The 22,522-nt window shown below is 48.7% G+C and overlaps 1 protein-coding gene across 3 annotated transcripts in view; it reads left to right on the top strand.

Annotated features, from left to right (window-relative positions):
• LOC141108829 (disks large homolog 3-like) overlaps positions 1-21,723 on the top strand; it is a 150,458-nt gene extending 128,735 nt beyond the window's left edge. Inside the window, exons 13-22 of one of the 3 annotated variants that reach the window (XM_073600786.1) lie at positions 417-593; positions 3,233-3,305; positions 8,816-8,861; positions 10,251-10,292; positions 10,379-10,429; positions 10,598-10,699; positions 14,379-14,566; positions 14,657-14,766; positions 16,304-16,395; positions 21,480-21,723. In XM_073600786.1, the coding sequence (XP_073456887.1) occupies positions 417-593; positions 3,233-3,305; positions 8,816-8,861; positions 10,251-10,292; positions 10,379-10,429; positions 10,598-10,699; positions 14,379-14,566; positions 14,657-14,766; positions 16,304-16,395; positions 21,480-21,586 (988 nt within the window). In that variant the 3' untranslated portion in view covers positions 21,587-21,723. Of the gene's footprint in view, positions 1-416; positions 594-3,232; positions 3,306-5,121; positions 5,210-8,815; positions 8,862-10,250; positions 10,293-10,378; positions 10,430-10,597; positions 10,700-14,378; positions 14,567-14,656; positions 14,767-16,303; positions 16,396-21,479 lie in introns of all 3 variants that reach the window. The other 2 variants (XM_073600788.1, XM_073600785.1) reach the window with 2 other exon arrangements.
• The last annotated feature ends 799 nt before the right edge of the window (positions 21,724-22,522 follow it).

The following is a 22,522-nucleotide window of genomic DNA, read 5'->3' on the forward strand; positions in this document are numbered from 1 at the left end:
TCAGACTTGACAGTTCAAGTTGCACCTCATTTGCGACAGTGGAACCCCTGAGACTTGCATTGACATCTGTTGAATGAAGTCGCACTGACGTCAGCAAGCCACACATGAAACCGCACTGTTGTTGGGCTCTGAAATAACACGACTTCAAAGCCGCACTGGTGTGAACTAGGGATCATAGATCACCTGTGTATTAATATAGGGAAGAATGACTGGTTTATGTGTCATTGTTGCAAATTTTTTTTTTTTTTTATGCGGGTTTTACGTTTTATCATTGCTTTCAGTTTTTCTTTGAACTGGTTACACTGGTTTTAATCTGTGTTAGTGTGGGAGGGAAATATGACCATGAAATATGAGGCCCGGTATTTGTGAATTCTCACCATTTCTCTATCGATCTTCTTCTCCCTCTTTTTAAACAGGGCGCTCTTTGACTACGATCGCTCCCGGGACAGCTGCCTACCGAGCCAGGGCCTGAGCTTCTCCTACGGGGACATCCTGCATGTGATCAATGCCTCCGATGACGAATGGTGGCAGGCCAGGCTGGTCACTCCGCACGGGGAGAGCGAGCAGATCGGCGTCATCCCCAGTAAAAAGAGGTAAAAAGGGATTTTATCTGATGCGGAGCCACGTGTTGCATGCTCAGTAGTGCCCCCCCCCTTCATACACCTGTAGGCTTTGTGGTGAGGATCACTGTACATATAACTTTTAGTTATCTAAAATCATGTGACCAGACATCGCCCTATCCTGGCTTTTAGCAATGTTCTAGTTGTGTATAAGAGCTACACAGGTAATGCGGGTAATCTCAGGGCCTGAGGGGAGGGGGGGGCATTAAAATGTGACCGTCCCAGTCTAACTTCCTAAACTACTGAAAATTTGCTCCCTTTTCATCTGTTAAATATACCATTGAATGTGTTTTGTTTATATCTGTACAGTGCAAAAAAAGAACCTGTTGATCCTGCCAGAAACCTTGTGAGCTGATAATATCCTGTCCTTTTTTACTATTGCTATTTATCTCGGTGGTCGCCAACCTTTCAGACCTCCCAGGACCACTAAACTCATAATTTTGAATCCCGTGGACCACAAAGCTGAATTTCACATGCCTTAGACCAGTGATTCTCAACCCCAGTCCTCAAGTACCCCCAGCGGGCCATGTTTTGGGAACTTCCCTTAGATAAAATAGCTCATATTGCTTTAAAGCAGCTGTGCAAAGTAAAGGAAAACCTGAAAACATGGCCTGTTGGGGGTACTTGACAATTCTCTGTGTCTCTGCCCAGTGCCCCCCTCCCTCTGGATCACACTGCTGCCTTATACATGCAATGCTCTGCCTCCCCCCCCCCCCCCCCCCCCCCTCTGGATCACACTGTTCCCTTATACATGCAATGCTCTGCCTCCCCCCCCCCCCCCCCTCTGGATCACACTGTTCCCTTATACATACAATGCTCTGCCTCCTCCCCCCCGGATAAAACTGCTGTCTTATACACACAATGCTCTGCCCCTCTCCCCCCCCGGATCACACTGCTGCCTTATACACACAATGCTCTGCCTCTCTGCCCCCCCCCCCCCGATCACACTGCTGCCTTATACACACAATGCTCTGCCTCTCTGCCCCCACCCCCCCCCGGATCACACTACTGCCTTATACACACAATGCTCTGCCTCTCTGCCCTCCTCCCAAATCCCCCCCCCCCCCCCGGATCACACTGCTGCCTTATACACACAATGCTCTGCCTCTCTGCCCCCCCCCCCCCCCCCCCCCCCGGATCACACTACTGCCTTATACACACAATGCTCTGCCCCTCTCCCCCTGGATCATACTGCTGTCGTCTTATACACAATGCTCCGCTTCTCTGGCCCCCCGGATCTCACTGCTGCCTTATACACACAATGCTCCGCCCCTCTCCCCCCCCCCCCCCCCCCCCGGATCACACTGCTGCCTTATACACACAATGCTCTGCCCCTCTCCCCCCCCCGGATCACACTGCTGCCTTATACACACAATGCTCTGCCTCTCTGCCCTCCCCCCCCCCCCCCCCCCGGATCATACTGCTGTCGTCTTATACACAATGCTCCGCCTCTCTGGCCCCCCGGATCTCACTGCTGCCTTATACACACAATGCTCCGCCTCTCTGGCCCCCCCGGATCACACTGCTGCTTTATACACACAATGCTCCGCTTCTCTGGCCCCCCGGATCTCACTGCTGCCTTATACACACAATGCTCCGCCTCTCTGGCCCCCCGGATCACACTGCTGCCTTATACGCACAATGCTCCGCCTCTCTGGCCCCCCGGATCTCACTGCTGCCTTATACGCACAATGCTCCGCCTCTCTGGCCCCCCGGATCACACTGCTGCTTTATACGCACAATGCTCCGCTTCTCTGGCCCCCCGGATCTCACTGCTGCTTTATACACACAATGCTCCGCCTCTCTGGCACCCCGGATCACACTGCTTTATACACACAATGCTCCGCTTCTCTGGCCCCCCGTATCTCACTGCTGCTTTATACACACAATGCTTCGCCTCTCTGGCCCCCCGGATCACACTGCTGCTTTATACACACAATGCTCCGCCTCTCTGGCCCCCCGGATCACACTGCTGCTTTATACACACAATGCTCCGCCTCTCTGGCCCCCCGGATCACACTGCTACTTTATACACACAATGCTCCGCCTCTCTGGCCCCCCCGGATCACACTGCTGCCTTATACGCACAATGCTCCGCCTCTCTGGCCCCCTGGATCACACTGCTGCCTTATACACACAATGCTCCGCCTCTCTGGCCCCCCGGATCACACTGCTGCTTTATACACACAATGCTCCGCCTCTCTGGCCCCCCGGATCACACTGCTGCTTTATACACACAATGCTCCGCCTCTCTGGCCCCCCGGATCACACTGCTACTTTATACACACAATGCTCCGCCTCTCTGGCCCCCCCGGATCACACTGCTGCCTTATACGCACAATGCTCCGCCTCTCTGGCCCCCTGGATCACACTGCTGCCTTATACACACAATGCTCCGCCTCTCTGGCCCCCTGGATCACACTGCTGCCTTATATACACACAATGCTCCTGGGTGTATCCTGACCATATGGTCACAATCTTCCCCCAGCCTGCACAGGCTCTGTGACATCACCTGACAGCGGGCTGCGATAGATTTGTCACATTTCATTCTCGTGTTCTCGCAGCCCCCTACGTACTCCTCCTAATAGAACTGTCCGCTTGTTGTTTTTCAGGGTCGAGAAAAAGGAGCGAGCGAGACTGAAAACTGTCAAATTCCACGGCCGCTCCGGCTTGGAGTCCAACAGAGTGAGTATAAGAACCACGCTGAGAGAGAACGTATTTCTGGGCTCCCCGGGTATGGGGGGGGGGGGGGGGGGGAATATTCACAGAGGAACAGAAAATGTTTTGTAGTCACATGTTAGCAGGTAACTATGCCATAGCAACTGTGCCATAGCAACTGTGGTCACTGCCGCTCCAGCAAATGTCGCCCCGATACTGAACTCCTTCAGGCTCCATTCACAGATTCTTTGTTTTTGACCGATGTAGCGAGAGGGTACAATATATGGCGCCATACAAAACTACAGTGAAAGGAGGAAAAGTCACCGGCACTCCAAAGAGGATTTTACACAGTAATTGGAACCTCACGGGGTCTCTTCTGCAGGATGACCTAGTGACCGCGAATATGCAAATCAGAAATATACACCGATCAGCCATAACATTTTATGACCACCCACCTAATATGGAGTAGGTCCCCCTTTTCTGACTTGGTTAAGGCATGAACCCCATTAGACCTCTAACGGTACGCCAAGCCGTCGGTAGCAGTTCCTTTAAGTCCTGTGAGGTGGGGCTTCCATGGATCAGATCTGTTCCTCCAGCACATCCCACAGTTACTTGATTGAAATTTGAAGGCCCAAGTCAACACCTCACCCGCGTAGTTGTTGTGTTCCTCAAACCATTCTTGAACCATGTTTGCAGTGTGGCAGGGCACATTATCCTGCTGAGAGGCCACTGCCATCAGGGAATACCGTTTTTCATGATCAGGTGGACTTGGTCACCAACAATGTTTTTAGGTAGGTGTCACATCCTCATAAATTGCAGGAGCCAAGGTGTGTCCCAGCAGATCATTGGTCAAAGCATTAGACTGCCCCTGCCGGCTTCTCTTTTTCCCATCCATCTCTTCCCCAGGTAAGTGACGCACCTGGCCATCCATGTGATCCATCAGACCAGGCCACCACCTTCCGTTGCCCCGTGCTCCAGTTCTGTAGCCATCAGCAGCAGATCTTTAAGTCCTGTAAGTTGGGAGGGTGGGGCCTCCATGGATCGGATTTGTTTTTAGAGGGAAAATCCCACAGATGCTCGATTGGATGGCGATCTGGAGAATTTGGAGGCCAAATCAGCACCTCAAACTTATGTTCCTCAAACCTTTCTTGGATTCGTCAGACCAGGCCACCTTTTTCCATTGCTTGGTCCAGTTCTGATGCTCGCATGCCCATTGTAGGCACTTTCGGCTGTGGACACAGGTCAGCATGGATACCCTGACCGGTCTGCGGCTACACATCCCCCATACACAACAAATTGCGATGGACAGCAACTTCGGGGACAAGATGTTCACTTGCTGCCCAATATATCCCACCCACTTTCAGATGTCCAGATAATCAATGGTATTCACTTTTACTTGTGGTCGCAAGGTTATGGCTGATCAGAAATCTCATTGGACCCCCCCGGTGTGCCGGTGTTTTCATCCTTCTACTGTACAATAAGGAGAGATGAGTGGAGAAATCTATCGGAGCCTTTGATGAGGATCACAGCTCAGGGAGCAATAGGAATCATCTGAGGAATGTAACAATGTATAGCCTCCAACAGGTGGGATGTAGGTGACCTGCCGCTGATCATGCTTGATGAAGTTGTCCCACATTTCATGTTAATCCTCGCCCTCTCCGTTCATCACACTCACCGCTTATGTTTGGTTTTTTTTTTTTTTTTGCATGCCTTGTAAACCCATGTTGTGTTTTTTTGTTTTTGTTTCCTTTTTTTTCCTCCTCCATCACCTTCTTCATTTCTACATTTGTGGCGTTGTGTCCCCCGTTGCCCATTTCTCTGTGCCTTCCGCCATCTACCGCAGTCCATCAAATCCAAGCGTAAAAAGAGTTTTCGGCTGTCCCGCAAGTTTCCGTTTTACAAGAGCCTTGTTCCGGAGACCAACAACGCACGTAAGTAAGAGTAGAGGTCGCAGTTTTCCTCACACTTTATACTAGACTAGTGAGAGAGGAGCGAGTGACACGTTTGTAGAGCAGTAGGGTTGGCTTGCCAGAAGAAATTCAGCAAGTCGAATGTTTGAGGTCTTTGCAGATCGGACAATCCGTGGTGTACCAGTTCCTCCAGAGGTTTCTTAGGGTTCCTCCCAGAGGTTTCTTAGGGTTCCTCCCAGAGGTTTCTTAGGGTTCCTCCCAGAGGTTTCTTAGGGTTCCTCCAGAGGTTGCTTAGGGTTCCTCCAGAGGTTGCTTAGGGTTCCTCCAGAGGTTGCTTAGGGTTCCTCCAGAGGTTGCTTAGGGTTCTCCCAGAGGTTGCTTAGGGTTCTCCCAGAGGTTGCTTAGGGTTCTTCCAGAGGTTGCTTAGGGTTCCATGAGCTGTGGATGGTGTAAGGCTGCCATTCTCTACCAGGGTTCCTCCAGAGGTTGCTTAGGGTTCCATGAGCTGTGGATGGTGTAAGGCAGCCATTCTCTACCAGGGTACCTCCAGAGGTTAAGGGTTCCATGAGCTGTGGATGGTTTCCGGCAGCCATTCTCTACCAGGGTTCCTCCAGAGATTGCTTGGGGTTCCATGAGCTGTGGATGGTTTCGGGCAGCCATTTGCTACCAGGGTTTCTCCAGAGGTTGCTTAGGGTTCCATGAGCTGTGGATGGTTTCGGGCAGCCATTCTCTACCAGGGTTCCTTCAGAGGTTGCTAAGGGTTCCATGAGCTTTGGTAGAGAATGGCTGCCCTACACCATCCAGAGGTTGCTTAAGGGTTACATGAGCTGTGGCTGATGTGCCTCCATAGTTCCAGAGCAAATGCCACTTGGCAAGGCCAGCTCCAGGACATTGACCTTATTAGCTGTCTGCATTCTGACCATCACTCGTTCTACTAACCACCAATGTAAGGGGCATTTTTTTCCCTTAAGATCTTAGCTATTTTGTAGCTCACAGTGTGGGGGAGGGGTGTTTGAGGCCATATCTCTGCAAATATACACAAATATAAAAACAAATTACCTGGATCAGCTTGTTGTTCTATCTCTGGGAAATTGTATTTTGACAAATATTTATCAGATTTTATCACTTTATCGATACACTTTTTTTAATATTTGCTTTTACATTTCTGTATATTTGGATACATGTTCCCGTTTTTAATATCGTGTGTCATATTTGACCACTTCAGCTCCGCCCCATAGCCGTTTTACTGCTACAGGGCAGCACCTGTGCGCCAGATTATACTGTGTGTGATCCGGGTCTTCAGGGTAGGGCGCACTCATGCACGCCGCCACTGATCACACACACGGCTGGAGCCCAGCGGCGGTTACTGCTGACTTGATGTCCACCGGCAGAACAAAGGTCTGATCCTGAATACATACTGGCCTAAATTTATGAGGACGTTTTTTGGGTTGTTTTTTTTTTCTTTTTATTATTATTTTATTGGATTTGTTTTATAGCAGAAAGTAAAAAATATTGTCGGGAAGGGGGAAATGTTGCTGACAATCTTCCGGAGGTGAAGTGGTTAACATCTGAGAGGATCATGCTGTGGACGGGTACAGAGACCACAACCAGTCCTCCCAGGCCACCTCCTCCTTTAGCTCTGTAATGTTTTGTCTTTATATTGGGAAGACCAATTATAACTGGTTTCTAGAACTGGTTTCCTGATCTGTGGGAATGCTGGATAGTAATGGGGAGAAGATAACTTCCTCTCCATTACACAGATAGGATCACCTCTCCGTCATAATTAAAGGACGACTGGGAGGAGAAATGAAAGTCTCATCCTGTTTGATCCTGAAACCCGCAGTATATATGTATGTGTGTAATAGATATAGATATCTATATCTCAGTATCTGACAAAAGTAAGTACACCCCATCAGTCACATTTGTGTAAATCTTTTCATGTGACAACACTGAAGAAATGACACTTGTCTACAATGTAAAGTAGTGAGTGTACAGCTTGTATAACAGTGTAAATTTGCTGTCCCCTCAAAATAACTCAACACACAGCCATTAATGTCTAAACCGCTGGCAACAAAAGTCAGTACACCCCTAAGTGAAAATCTCCAAATTGGGTCCAAAGTGTCAATATTTTGTGTGGCCCCCATTATTTTCCAGCACTGCCTTAACCCTCTTGGGCATGGAGGTCACCAGAGCTTCACAGGTTGTCACTGGAGTCCTCTTCCCCTCCTCCATGACGACATCACGGAGCTGGTGGATGTTGGAGACCTTGCGCTTCTCCGCCTTCCGCTTGAGGATGTCCCACAGATGATCAATAGGGTTTAGGTCTGGAGACATGCTTGGCCAGTCCATCACCTTTACCCTCAGCTTCTTTATCAAGGCAGTGGTGGTCTTGGAGGTGTGTTTGGGGTGGTTATCATGTTGGAATACTGCCCTGCGGTCCAGTCTCTGAAGGGAAGGGATCATGCTCTGCTTCAGTATGTCACAGTACATGTTGGCATTCATTGTTCCCTCAATGATCTGTAGCCCCCCAGTGCCGGCAGCACTCATGCAGCCCCAGACCATGACACTCCCACCACCATGCTTGACTGTAGACAAGACGCACTTGTCTTTGTCCTCCTCACCTGGTTGCCGCCACACACGCTTGTCGCCATCTGAACCCAATAAGTTTATCTTGGTCTCATCAGACCACAGGACATGGTTCCAGTAATCCATGTCCTTAGTCTGCGTGTCTTCAGCAAACTGTTTGCGGACTTTCTTGTACATCATCTTTAGAAGAGGCTTCCTTCTGGGATGACAGCCATGCAGACCAATTTGATGCAGTGTGCGACGTATGGTCTGAGCACTGACAGGCTGACCCCCCCCACCCCTACAACCTCTGCAGCAATGCTGGCAGCACTCATACGTCTATTTCCTAAAGACAACCTCTGGATATGACGCTGATCACGTGACCTCAACTTCTTTGGTGGACCATGGCGAGGCCTGTTCTGAGTGGAACCTGTCCTGTTATACCGCTGTATGGTCTTGGCCACCATGCTGCAGCTCAGTTTCAAGGTCTTGGCAATCTTCTTATAGCCTAGGCCAGTGATGGCGAACCTTGTCACTCCAGGTGTTTTGGAACTACATTTCCCATGATGCTCATGCATACTGCAGTGTAGTTGAACATCATAGGAAATGTAGTTCCAAAACATCTGGGGTGCCAAGGTTCACCATCACTGGCCTAAGTCATCTTTATGTATTTGTGCATGGTGTAATAGGGTGGCAGGATGACACAGATCTCTGAACAGATACCAATGTAATGCCGTATAGCTTTTAGGAATTTAGCTAAATGATGCCAGTGGGGTCCATTCGTTTAGAAATCTGTACCTCAGGTGGAGAGGTTGGTTTTTATTTTAATTTTCCGCACTGCTTTTTCTGTGTCCTCTGTGTTCTTTTTCCATTCCATGGTGTATAATTGTAAAAACTTCTAAATTCCCCGCTAATTCCCCCCTCCACTCTGCTCCCCTCCTGTACTATAATAAATTTTGGGTTTTGATGATGATGGGTGACTATTCTGTTCCTCTTCCTGGTCTCTGGTTGGCTGTCTCTCACTGTCTATCTTTCTCCTCTCTTCTGTCTCGGTAATATCAGGATTTCCCGGGCTTAAGTGACGATTATTATGGATCAAAGAGTCTGAGTAAGTCCCTCAGTTTGGGGGGGATGGGACACTCATCTTACACCATGGTTGTCTGCTTGAACCTTGTCCTGTCCTCTCGGGGGTGTGGGCAGGAAAGCCCCCCACTTTGTGGCATGTCTTTTCCCCTCCTTGTAACGTTAAAGGACTTTGGGGTCACTGCTGTCAGGACAGCGTCTGCTGGATTTCTGCAGAAGTATTTATCACCTAAATATATTCCATCCGTATCAAAAGTAAATGTGCTTCAAGTCTTATGGTTGGTTTTATTTTAATTTTTTTTTTTTTTTAAAGCAGCCACAGCATATGTAGAAAAGCCTGTCCCCTGCCGGCATTCTGCACAAAAGGGCCTTTGCTCTCTAAGTGGAAACGGTGGCCTCATTACAGAGGTCCAAAACGCCCTCCACTGAGCTACAGCTCGCCAATCAGAAGACAGAATGATCTTTATCGATTTCAGAGCTAGAGGGTGTGTTGGACCTCTGTAGAGAGGCCACTGCTTTCACACAGAGAGCAGAGGTCCAACACACCCTCTGCCGAGTCAGCGCTATAAGCTCACCAATCAGAAGGCAGAATGAGCTTTACTGATTTCAGAGCTATGGGTCAAACTTGGCAGAGGGTGTGTTGGACCTCTCCTCTCTATGTGGAAGCAGTGGCCTCCCTGCAGAGGTCCAACACACACCCTCTAGCTCTGAAATCGGTAAAGCTCATTCTGCCTTAGGATTGGAGAGTTTTATAGCTCTTCGACAGGGGGGGTGTTGGACCTCTGCAGGGAGGCCACTGCTTCCACATAGGAAGCAGAGGTCCAACATACACCCTCTGCTGAGTCAGACCTATAGCTCTGAAATCACTAAAGCTCATTCTGCCTTCTGATTGGTTAGCTATAGCTCTGACGTAGCAGATAATGTGTTGGACAAAGGCTCTTCTCTTTAGAATGCTGGCAAGGGACCGCCTAGGCTGTGGCTAAAGAAATCAACTAAGCTTCATACAGATTTTTTTTTTTTTTTTCTTTTTTTTTTTCTTTTGATGCATCTGGGATGTATTTAGCTGATTTTTTATACTAAATTTTCTGTTGGGATTTCATGTTACATTTTTTTTATTTTTATTAACCATATGAGTAAACAGTGCAGTACATGCAGCTCAGGCACGGTGCTTTCCCTCCAGAAACCTGGGCTGGTTATGCAGCCAGATGGCACGCCCGGCCTGTTTTTCCATCACACTGTCACTCAGTGTCAGTAATAAGAGGGGAATCACTGCGACTTGGCGCCTGTACTGCTGAGTGTTTGTGTGTGTGTGTGACATATAATGACCCCCCCAGCCCTTCATGCTCTGTGTGTGCGGTGTGTCAGTGGTTGCCCCGGCTACCACCTACTGACTGGTAATTTTGTTATCTTGCAGAGGCCGTGACATCAAACACCAGTGACAGTGAGAGCAGCTCCAGTAAGTCGTGTTTTGTTGGATGTTTGTTCTTTGTTGCTTCTCTCTTCGATCATTCCTCTGATCCCGGGTCCTTTTTTTCTTTACAGAGGGACAGGAAGACACTATTCTATCCTATGAGCCCGTCATTCGACAAGAGAGTAAGTATCTCCATATACAGGGCAGAATATTCATCGTCTTCTGTTCTGATCATGTTCTGTTAATTGTCAATATTGTTATGTGTTTGTGGTGTTTTTTTTTTTTTTTTTTTTTTTTTTTTTTTTTATCTGCTGTCCTGACGGGTTGAATTAAATTTATTTCCTTTTTAGTTCATTACGCCAGACCTGTCATCATTCTGGGCCCCCTGAAAGATCGGGTAAACGACGACCTCATCTCCGAGTTCCCCCACAAATTTGGATCTTGTGTCCCACGTGAGTCTATTGATTTTGTTCTTTAACCACTTGCGTCATTTTGTTTTACGTTAAATACCGGGGTGTAGGGATGAGCTCAGGCGTGGTCCCAACCTGCACGTGCAGAGCCCCGCCAGGAAGTCGGCACAGCGCTAATCGCAGGCAGTGAGACATCCGCAGCTGCAGAGATCAAGAAATGTCTCGCTGCTTGTGATTAGCGCTGTGCAGTGTCGTCTTCCTGGCGGGCTCTGCACGTGCGGGTTGCGACCACACCTGAACTCATCTTTACCAGGGTGATGGCTGCAGCTAGCTGCCACAACCCTGGTGTTTTCTTTTCCCTTAGGCGTTGGACTTTCTGATGATAAAGGTGATCACTGTGGAGAATTCCTTCCCTCCCCACTACTTCACAGTGCTTTCTGGGCTTAACTTACTGATCTGTGAGCCTGGGATGCCATCGGGCGCTGGCTTGCCATAGAGATGAGCGATGGCAAGATGGCAGCCGCTCATCTCTATGCCCTTGGAGGACCAGAGTGACGTCATGATATCACTTCTGGTTCTCAGGCAATGTGAACATGGGTTGTTACTTTTTGCTTTAAAAAAAAGCGTATATGTGTGTGTGTAAATGACACTTTGCTACAATGTGTAGTGAGTGTACAGCTTGTGGTGGTGGGAGTGTCATGGTCTGGGGCTGCATGAGTGCTGCCGGCACTGGGGAGCTACAGATCATTGAGGGGACCATGAATGCCAACATGTACTGTGATATACTGAAGCAGAGCATGATCCCCTCCCTTCAGAGACTGGACCGCAGGGCAGTATTCCAACATGATAACCACCCCAAACACACCTCCAAGACCACCACTGCCTTGCTAAAGAAGCTGAGGGTAAAGGTGATGGACTGGCCAAGCATGTCTCCAGACCTAAACCCTATTGATCATCTGTGGGACATCCTCAAACGGAAGGTGGAGGAGCGCATGGTCTCTAACATCCACCAGCTCTGTGATGTCATCATGGAGGAGGGGAAGAGGACTCCAGTGACAACCTGTGAAGCTCTGGTGACCTCCATGCCCAAGAGGGTTAAGGCAGTGCTGGAAAATAATGGAGGCCACACAAAATATTGACACTTTGGGCCCAATTTGGAGATTTTCACTTAGGGGTGTACTGACTTTTGTTGCCAGCGGTTTAGACATTAATGGCTGTGTGTTGAGTTATTTTGAGGGGACAGCAAATTTACACCGTTATACAAGCTGTGTGTGTATCTCTCTCTCTCTCTCTCTCTCTCTCTCTCTCTCTCTCTCTATCTCTCTCTATCTCTCTCTCTCTATCTCTCTCTCTCTCTATATATATATATATATATATATATATATATATATATATATATATATATATATATATATATATATATATATATATATAATATATATATATTCGTATTTATCGGCGTATGACGCGCACCCCAAGTTTAGGAGGGAAGTTTAAGGAAAAAAATTACATTTAAATGCCCATCAATGCAGCCTTATCAGTGTCCATCTGCAGCCTTGAGCATCATTGCAGGTTGATTACGGTATTTAAAATCGGTGCAATCTCCTTTGATAGGAGAGGAGCGAGCGCTGCCGACATACACAAAGCCAAGTGTACTCGGCTATGCTCTGCTCCTCGCGCAGTCCTGCGCCTATGATGGACATAAAACAGGTCCAATGGTGGGACTTGGTGTGACTGTGAGTGGAGCTGAGCCTAGCCGTGTGCACTTGGCTTTGTGTATGTGGGCGGCGCTCGCTCCTCTCCTCACAGTCAGCGGGGATCGGTGTAAAACACCCACGATTTTCCCCTGATTAAAAAAAAATTATATATATTTATTTATTTATTTATTTATTTATTTTTTGCTTTTAAGGGTAGAGAAGAGATTTGTGATCTTTTAGACCCCAGACCTCTGCTTAAAGAGGACCTGTCATGCTGTATTATCGCAAGTGAAGTTTACATTACCTGCGACAGCAATAAAAGTGATCAAAAAATGTTATCTTAATAATAAGAAGGAATAAAATAAACAAATCTGAAACCAAAAAAAATGTCATGCGCCCATCTTCCCCCCCCCTCATGGAATGCATACAAAGGTCACGCCCACATATGTAAATGGCGCTCACACCACACATGTGAGGTATCGCTGTGATCGGTAGAGCGAGAGCAATAATTCTAGCGCTACATCTCCTCTGTAACTGTAAACTGGTAACCTGTAGAAATGTTTAAAGAGTTTAGTATGGCGTTTAAGTATCAGTCTGGCCCCAATTCTATGAGTGTGCGCATTTTTACTCTGCGTAACATCTTTCATATTATACAAAAAAAAAAAAAATTGGGATGGATATAGATACAGATAGATATATATTATATTATATTTATATTTTTTAGGATTCGCGACGGGATCACTTTTATAGGTGGCAGGAGAATTGATTCCCCCCCCCCTACTGCCGCTTCCCGGTGGTTTCTGAACTGGCCAGAGCCCTGAACCGAGCTGAGTGAGGGCAAGATGACCCTCACTGTGCTCTATGCCCTTGGAGGACCGGAGCGACATCTGACGTCCTTTTCTGTTCTAGGGCTTTTTTTTTTTTTTTTTTTTTTCTTCTGGGTTCATACTGGTGTGCTCTCCGACATGCCATGTGATTTGCACCGCAGATCACATGCAATGTCTATGTGATGCCAATTCAGCCATGCAGATTGTATGGCTAAATTCGCATCGCATTTGCACCAAAAGAACTTTTTTTTAATTTTTTGGGGTTTACACTGGAATCGGATCCTACACCATTTGACAGGTCACACTGCGATATGCCAACCGATCTGCGGGTGTCATTAACTTTCTATTGACACCCGCAGCTGTTCACATAGGGAGGTACAATCTGCCTGCGAGTCTTATGGGATGCCGGAATCACGCCAGTTCCCGCATCGCGCTAGTGCGAATCAGTGCTTAAAGTAAATGAGAGATCTGAGGTCTTTTTCACCCCAGATCTCCCCATAAATTGGACCTATCATCTCTTATTTATATTACAAGCGATGTTTATATTCTTTGTAATAGGAATAAAAGTCACCACAAAAAAAAATTAAAGGGACGGTGTAAAAATAAAAAATGTAAAATAAGAAATTTTTTTTTTTTTTTTTTAAGTGCTCCAACCCTCCGAGTTCGCCAGAAGAAGCGAACGCATACGTAAGTCGCGCCCACATATATAAACGGTGTTCAAAGCACATATAAGAGCGATAATTCTAGCGCTAGACCCCCCCCAACTCCAAACTGGTAACTTGTAAAGACGTTTTTAAAGCGTCGCCTATGGAGATTTTAAAGTATTATAGTTTTGTCGCCTTTCCACAAGTGTGCGCAATTTTAAAGTGTGACATGTTAGGTATCTATTTACTCGGCGTAACATCATCTTTCACATTTATGCAAAAAAATTGAGCTAACTTTACTGTTGTGTGTTTTTTTGTTTGTTTTTGCTTTTTAAATTCATCCCCCCCCCCCCCCCCAAAAAAAAATACAATTTTTATGTCATTTTCAAGCAAAACATACAGATTTTTACTTGTAAACAAGTGTCAGAAAGTGGGGGTGGTGGTGTCCCCTAAGTTGTTAATGTCCTCGTGAACAGCAGACAGGGGGAGATGTAAACTTTTCATAGCACATCTGTACCCCCATCCCTCACTCATCACTCCCCCATTCTTATAGAGTCTCTCTCTGCAGACACTACACGGCCCCGGCGGGAGAACGAGATGGACGGTCAGGACTATCACTTTGTCTCTTCCCGGGAGCAGATGGAGAAGGACATCCAGGATAACAAATTCATAGAAGCCGGGCAGTTCAATGACAACCTGTACGGCACGAGCATCCAATCGGTGCGCGCGGTGGCTGAAAGGGTAAGTGAACCGTGGTGAAAAGTCATCCATAACGGACAGATGATTGTGAGCTCCGCCGTCTAACGACAACTTTTTAAAAATTTTTTGCAGGGTAAACATTGCATTCTGGATGTCTCTGGGAATGCGATCAAACGATTGCAGCAAGCACAACTCTTCCCAATCGCTATTTTTATCAAACCAAAATCAGTAGACGCACTCATGTAAGTGGCCGCTCCTCACGCTTTTCTCTCCTAAATTCTGTCATTATATGCAAATACTGAAACATATCAAACATTTTACTGTTCTTTGGACTTTAGGGATGCAGGATTGTGGCTTGGGGGGGGGGGTAGAAAATGTCCCGGGCCCAGCATTAGGGTTGGTGGTCCATTACTTGGCGCCTGTGGTCAGTAGGAGGATGAATAGTGCCCCATTGTTGGTGCTCCCCGGACTTGCTAGTCTTGGGTGGGTATGGCGCCCCGGGGTTGCTAGCCCTGGGTGGGTATGGCGCCCCGGGGTTGCTAGCCCTGGGTGGGTATGGCGCCCCAAGGGCCAGATAAAGGCTAGCAAAGGGCTGCAGTTTGGAGACCACTGCTTTTAGATGCACCACATCATATAGTACATAAATGGAGAAAGTTTTGGGCGATACGCCTGGTTACCCATCCCTAACTCCGGGGATTCCCACAAATGGTTGCCGGTAGGGAAAAAGACCGCCCTCTCTCAGCATCAAGTGTCAGGCTAATGAAAGTGGCTTCAGCCCAGCTTCATCCAGGCAACGCCCTCCGGCTTACATGGACGTTCTAGTTCAAAACATGCAACCTGTAGAGTTTTTTTTTTTTTTTAAACGTGGCCTATGGAGATTTATAAGGGTAAAAGTTTGTCGCCGTTCCACGAGCGGGCGCAATTTTGAAGCGTGACATGTTGGGTATCAATTTACTCGGCGTAACATTATCTTTCACAATATAAAAAAAAAAAATGGGCTAACTTTTTACTGTTTTATTCTTTAATTAAAAAAGTGTATAGTTTCCAAAAAAAAAAAAAGTGCCCTTGTAAAACCGCTGCGCAAATACGGTGTGACAGAAAGTATTGCAACGACCGCCATTTTATTTTCTAGGGTGTTAGAGTCATTTTCCTAGCAAAAAAAAAAACGATTTTAATTTGTAAACACCAAATCTCATAAAGAGGCTCGGTCCTTAAGTGGTTAAATACCACCAAAAGAAACCTCCATTTGTGTGCAAAAAATGTATCTAAATGTCCTATGTGTACAGTGTTACATGACCTCGTAATTGTCATTCAAAGTGTGAGAGCGCTGAAAGCTGGAAATTGGCCTGGGAAATTGGCCTGGGCAGGAAGTTTGTGATCTCCGACCCTTTCCCGTCAGATCTCTTTAAAGCAGGGGTTTCAAACTGGTGGCCCTCCAGCTGTTGCGAAACTACAATTCCCATGAGGCATTGCAAGGCTGACAGTTTCGAGCATGACACCCATAGGCAGAGGCATGATGGGACTTGTAGTTCCACAACAGCTGGAGGGCCACCAGTTTGAGACCCCAGCCTAAAGGGATGGCGGGTGGTTAAACCCTTCTGACATGACCAGGACCATGTGCAGCAACCTATTTGGGTTCAGATCTCCGTTGATGAAAGCTCCATCAGTGTTCAGGTTCTGCTCATGGGCTGTAGAAGGTGATTTATCGGCTCTCTCACCCTCGTATGGTCAGAAATGTGGAAATTAGATAAATGACTTCTCCAATGTATTTATTCTCAGGGAGATGAACCGAAGGCAAACGTATGAACAAGCACTCAAGATGTTCGATAAAGCCACCAAGCTGGAGCAGGAGTTCGGGGAATTTTTCACAGGTAATTTCTGACATTTAGAGAGATTTTATTTGTGTATGGTGGCCTTTGCAGCACTCCGGCCTTGTTTTACGTAGAGTTCCCCTTTACTATAGGCAGGATCTGCTACCTCGACAGAATCAAAGTTTATACAGTTGGCTTTCTCCATCTCTAGTGGTGGTGTGGATTCACTTTTCTTGGCAGCGACTTTTTGTCCTGCCCACCCCCCCCCCCAAGTAGACCTGGGGAGTTCTTGGTCAAGTCATTGGCTGTTGATCCTCTTGGTAGGCCTGGGGAGTTCCTGGTCATTGGCTGTTGAGCCCTCTGATAGACCTGGGTAGTCTCCGGTGCTGTTTTTGGCTGTTGATCCCCCTGGTAGACCTGGGTAGTCTCTGGTCCTGTCTCCTTGGCTGTTGATCCCCCTGGTAGACCTGGGTAGTCTCTGGTCCTGTCATTGTCTGTTGATCCCCCTGGTAGACCTAGGTAGTTCCTGTGACGGTCATTGGCTTTTGATTCCTCCCCCAGCCCCAGGTAGATCCGGGTAGTTACTAGTCCAGTCAGTGGCTGTTGATCTCCCCAGTAGCCTCCTGTAGTTGGCAGACTTCCCTGCTTTGGAGACTTCATCTTCTTTGGATTTAGTTATTCCTCTTCCTGGCAGTCCTGGGTTGCAGGTAGTTCTTGGTCCTATCGGTGGCTTTTGCTCACCCCTCAGCTGGACATTATTTGGAAAACCCAGTTGGTTCTGAAATCTTTTAGACAATTGAGAAATTCTGGGTAGTCTCTGGCCCTGTCCTTGGCTGTTGATCCGCCTGGTGGACCTGGATAGTCTCTGGCCCTGTCCTTGGCTGTTGATGCCCCTGGTAGACCTGGGTAGTGTCTGGTCCTGTCTCCTTGGCTTTTGATCCCAATCCCCCCCCCCCCCCCCCCCCCAGTAGAGCTGGGTAGTCTCTGGTCCTGTCTCCTTGGCTGTTGATCCCCCTGGTAGACCTGGGTAGTCTCTGGTCCTGTCTCCTTGGCTGTTGATCCCCCTGGTAGGCCTGGGTAGTCTCTGGTCCTGTCTCCTTGGCTGTTGATCCCCCTGGTAGACCTGGATAGTTTCTGGTCCTGTCTCCTTGGCTGTTGATCCCCTGGTACACCTGGATAGTTCCTGTGCCGGTCATTGGCTTTTGATTCCTCCCCCAGCCCCAGGTAGACCCAGGTAGTTACTAGTCCAGTCAGTGGCTGTTGATCTCCCCAGTAGCCTCCTGTAGTTGGCAGACTTCTCTGCTTTGGAGACTTCATCTTCTTTGGCCCAGATTTAGGTATTCATCTTCCTGGCAGTCCTGGGTTGCAGGTTGTTCTTGGTCCTATCAGTGGCAGTTGCTTACCCCTCAGCTGGACATCATTTGGAAAACCCAGTTGGTTCTGAAATCTTTTAGACAATAGGGGAAATTAAGTTATGTGGGTTCTTGTTTTTGTTGGGTTTTACGCTGCACACAAAAAAAAAAAGAATTTCCTCAGGTCCAATGAGAGAAACGGGTTCTGTCCCTCTATTTCAGGGGTCTCAAACTGGCGGCCCTCCAGCTGTTGCCAAACTACAAGTCCCATGAGGCATTGCAAGGCTGACAGTTATAAACTTGACTCCCACAGACAGAGGCATGATGGGACTTGTAGTTTCACAACAGCTGGAGGGCCACCAGTTTGAGACCCCTGCTCTATTTACTGCTGCACTGCGTGCTCACAAGACTGAGGCATGCTGGGTAGAGGTGGGGGTAAACAAGAGCTGGCTTACAATGTACGTTTTGCCAGTGTCCTTACCTCCTGTAGGCAGCAGTATAACCAGACTGATTCTCAATTCCTGTGTCCATCAGTAGATCCTAAAGCAGATCTTCACCCATAAATTGAAAGTCCATCTGGTCCACCCCTCCTCCACTCTGCTACCTGTATAGCAGCTTTTCTTTTTATGGGGGGGGGGGGGTTCAGTACTGCCTCTAATACATGTCATTTGCCTAGCCCAGTAGTCTCCAAATTGACCCAGGGGCACAATGTGGCCCTTTACTTGCCTTTTTATCTGGCCCTTGGGACACTATTCCTCCCACTGACCCCAATATTGGGGCATAGTTTATTCCCACTGACACCAATAATGGGGCACTATTCCTCCCACTGACACCGGTGATGGGGCACTATTCCCACTGACCCCAATAATGGGGCACTATTCTTCCCACCGATTCCAATGATGGGGCACTATTCCTCCCACTGACACCAATGAGGGGACGCTATTCCCACGGACACCAATGACTGGGCACTATTCCTCCCACGGACGCCAATGACTGGGCACTATTCCTCCCACGGACGCCAATGACTGGGCACTATTCCTCCCACGGACGCCAATGACTGGGCACTATTCCTCCCACGGACGCCAATGACTGGGCACTATTCCTCCCACGGACGCCAATGACTGGGCACTATTCCTCCCACGGACGCCAATGACTGGGCACTATTCCTCCCACGGATGCCAATGACTGGGCACTATTCCTCCCACGGACGCCAATGACTGGGCACTATTCCTCCCACGGACGCCAATGACTGGGCACTATTCCTCCACGGACGCCAATGACTGGGCACTATTCCTCCCACGGACGCCAATGACTGGGCACTATTCCTCCACGGACGCCAATGACTGGGCACTATTCCTCCCACGGACGCCAATGACTGGGCACTATTCCTCCCACGGACGCCAATGACTGGGCACTATTCCTCCCACGGACGCCAATGACTGGGCACTATTCCTCCCACGACGCAATGACTGGGCACTATTCCTCCCACGGACGCCAATGACTGGGCACTATTCCTCCACGGACGCCAATGACTGGGCACTATTCCTCCCACGGACGCCAATGACTGGGCACTATTCCTCCCACGGACGCCAATGACTGGGCACTATTCCTCCCACGGACGCCAATGACTGGGCACTATTCCTCCCACGGACGCCAATGACTGGGCACTATTCCTCCCACGGACGCCAATGACTGGGCACTATTCCTCCCACGGACGCCAATGACTGGGCACTATTCCTCCCACGGACGCCAATGACTGGGCACTATTCCTCCCACGGACGCCAATGACTGGGCACTATTCCTCCCACGGACGCCAATGACTGGGCACTATTCCTCCCACGGACGCCAATGACTGGGCACTATTCCTCCCACGGACGCCAATGACTGGGCACTATTCCTCCCACGGACGCCAATGACTGGGCACTATTCCTCCCACGGACGCCAATGACTGGGCACTATTCCTCCCACGGACGCCAATGACTGGGCACTATTCCTCCCACGGACGCCAATGACTGGGCACTATTCCTCCCACGGACGCCAATGACTGGGCACTATTCCTCCCACGGACGCCAATGACTGGGCACTATTCCTCCCACGGACGCCAATGACTGGGCACTATTCCTCCCACGGACGCCAATGACTGGGCACTATTCCTCCCACGGACGCCAATGACTGGGCACTATTCCTCCCACGGACGCCAATGACTGGGCACTATTCCTCCCACGGACGCCAATGACTGGGCACTATTCCTCCCACGGACGCCAATGACTGGGCACTATTCCTCCCACGGACGCCAATGACTGGGCACTATTCCTCCCACGGACGCCAATGACTGGGCACTATTCCTCCCACGGACGCCAATGACTGGGCACTATTCCTCCCACGGACGCCAATGACTGGGCACTATTCCTCCCACGGACGCCAATGACTGGGCACTATTCCTCCCACGGACGCCAATGACTGGGCACTATTCCTCCCACGGACGCCAATGACTGGGCACTATTCCTCCCACGGACGCCAATGACTGGGCACTATTCCTCCCACGGACGCCAATGACTGGGCACTATTCCTCCCACGGACGCCAATGACTGGGCACTATTCCTCCCACGGACGCCAATGACTGGGCACTATTCCTCCCACGGACGCCAATGACTGGGCACTATTCCTCCCACGGACGCCAATGACTGGGCACTATTCCTCCCACGGACGCCAATGACTGGGCACTATTCCTCCCACGGACGCCAATGACTGGGCACTATTCCTCCCACGGACGCCAATGACTGGGCACTATTCCTCCCACGGACGCCAATGACTGGGCACTATTCCTCCCACGGACGCCAATGACTGGGCACTATTCCTCCCACGGACGCCAATGACTGGGCACTATTCCTCCCACGGACGCCAATGACTGGGCACTATTCCTCCCACGGACGCCAATGACTGGGCACTATTCCTCCCACGGACGCCAATGACTGGGCACTATTCCTCCCACGGACGCCAATGACTGGGCACTATTCCTCCCACGGACGCCAATGACTGGGCACTATTCCTCCCACGGACGCCAATGACTGGGCACTATTCCTCCCACGGACGCCAATGACTGGGCACTATTCCTCCCACGGACGCCAATGACTGGGCACTATTCCTCCCACTGACGCCAATGACGGGGCACTATTTCTCCCCCCACTGATGCCAATGATGGGACACTATTTCTCCCCCCCCACTGATATCAAAGAGGGGGCAATATTCTTCTCACTGATACCAATAATGAGGCACTATTTCTCCCACTGACTACAGTCTGCTCCCCCTAAATCCTGAAGGGCTGTAAACTGGCCCTTTGTTTAGAAAGTTTGGAGACCCTTGGCCTAGCCGAATGACGTGTACTGTGCCCGCTGTGCTTCCTGGCATATGTATGTCACAAATTCCAGGAGGCCTTAGTGTTTCATTCACAGAGGGGGACGGGCCTAGGGGTGCGTCATTGGGAAGCCCGCCAGCTTTACCCGGAGGAGCCAGTCGGATTCCCAAAGATGTCACTCGAATATGGCGGGGCATGACCTGAGCGGCGGCTGCCGATCCTGGCAGGACAACGCTGGATCCGCTCGGTAGGTAAAGTATCCAAACTGTGAAGAACCCGCCACAAGGTAAGCTGGGGTAAAAAAAAAAGGTGGGGGGGGGGGGCTGAATATCTGCTTTAAATACAAAACCTTATCAAACTCCATTTCATAATAATAAATATATCTAAAAAAATGTGTTCTCTGACGCAGCGTCTTTGGATTTTTTTTCCCCCCGCAGCCATCGTCCAGGGCGAGTCGTTGGAAGAAATTTATAACAAGATCAAGCAGATAATCGAAGATCATTCTGGGCATCACATCTGGGTACCGTCCCCCGAAAAACTCTAAACTGAACCTTCCGGACAGATAAATCCTCTTTATGACCCTCCACTTTACCCTCCGCCCAGAGAAATGGGACAGTCAGGGGGAAGGGGGGTTCGATGTGCATTTGTCATCAAAAACACAGGAAGACTTGTCCCCTCGAAGACAGAGACCACCCCCCTCTCCCTTCCCCCTCAAGACTCCACTTCTTTTCGGAACTTGCAACTTGTGTGTAGTTATACCGGCCCTTTTTTTGCAGGGGAATAATTGTGCGATCATCAAGGAATCCCTGCTCCCCCTCCGTACTAAGCGGGCCACAAGAAAACTGACAGAACTTTGATAACAAAATGCAAAAAAAAGCAAAAAAAAAAAAGAAAACTAGAAAAAAAAAAAAGGGAACGGAGCAGATGTGGCCAATGTCCTGACTTCAGACCAACCTCCCCTTCATCTATAACTTTACCCCTCGCTGGATTGGAAGAAGGCATATTTATATACATATATATATATATAATGTGTGTGCGTGTGTGTGCGTGTATATATAATTTATATATGACTATATATATATATTATATATATTTTGGCTGTGACGGGATATTTATCCCTGCTATTCTATGGTTTGTAACAATTTTTTTAAAGGTTTTTTTTTTTTTTTTTTTTTGATGGGCGGAGTTTTCCGGCTCCTCTCTGGTACTCAATGGCCTACCCACCGTGGCTGCAAACTGCTTTCTCTGGGTACAAGGTAACCGGTATGTCGTGGGTCAGCACCAAATACGCAGGAGAGCGCAGGACCGGGCGTCTGGCTGCCTCTATAGCAGCAGGTCAAGCTGGGAAGTTTCTTCTAGTTTTTTTTTTTTTTTTTTTCAACTTTATTGAAAACGGACACGATGTGCATAAGGCTTTACAATTTTAACTGACAAGGTTTTTTTTTTTTTTTTTGTATACTAAACTTTATCGAAAACTGAC

This window comes from Aquarana catesbeiana, linkage group LG09, assembly GCF_042186555.1.
Source record: "Aquarana catesbeiana isolate 2022-GZ linkage group LG09, ASM4218655v1, whole genome shotgun sequence".
Classification (NCBI taxonomy): Eukaryota; Metazoa; Chordata; class Amphibia; order Anura; family Ranidae; genus Aquarana; species Aquarana catesbeiana.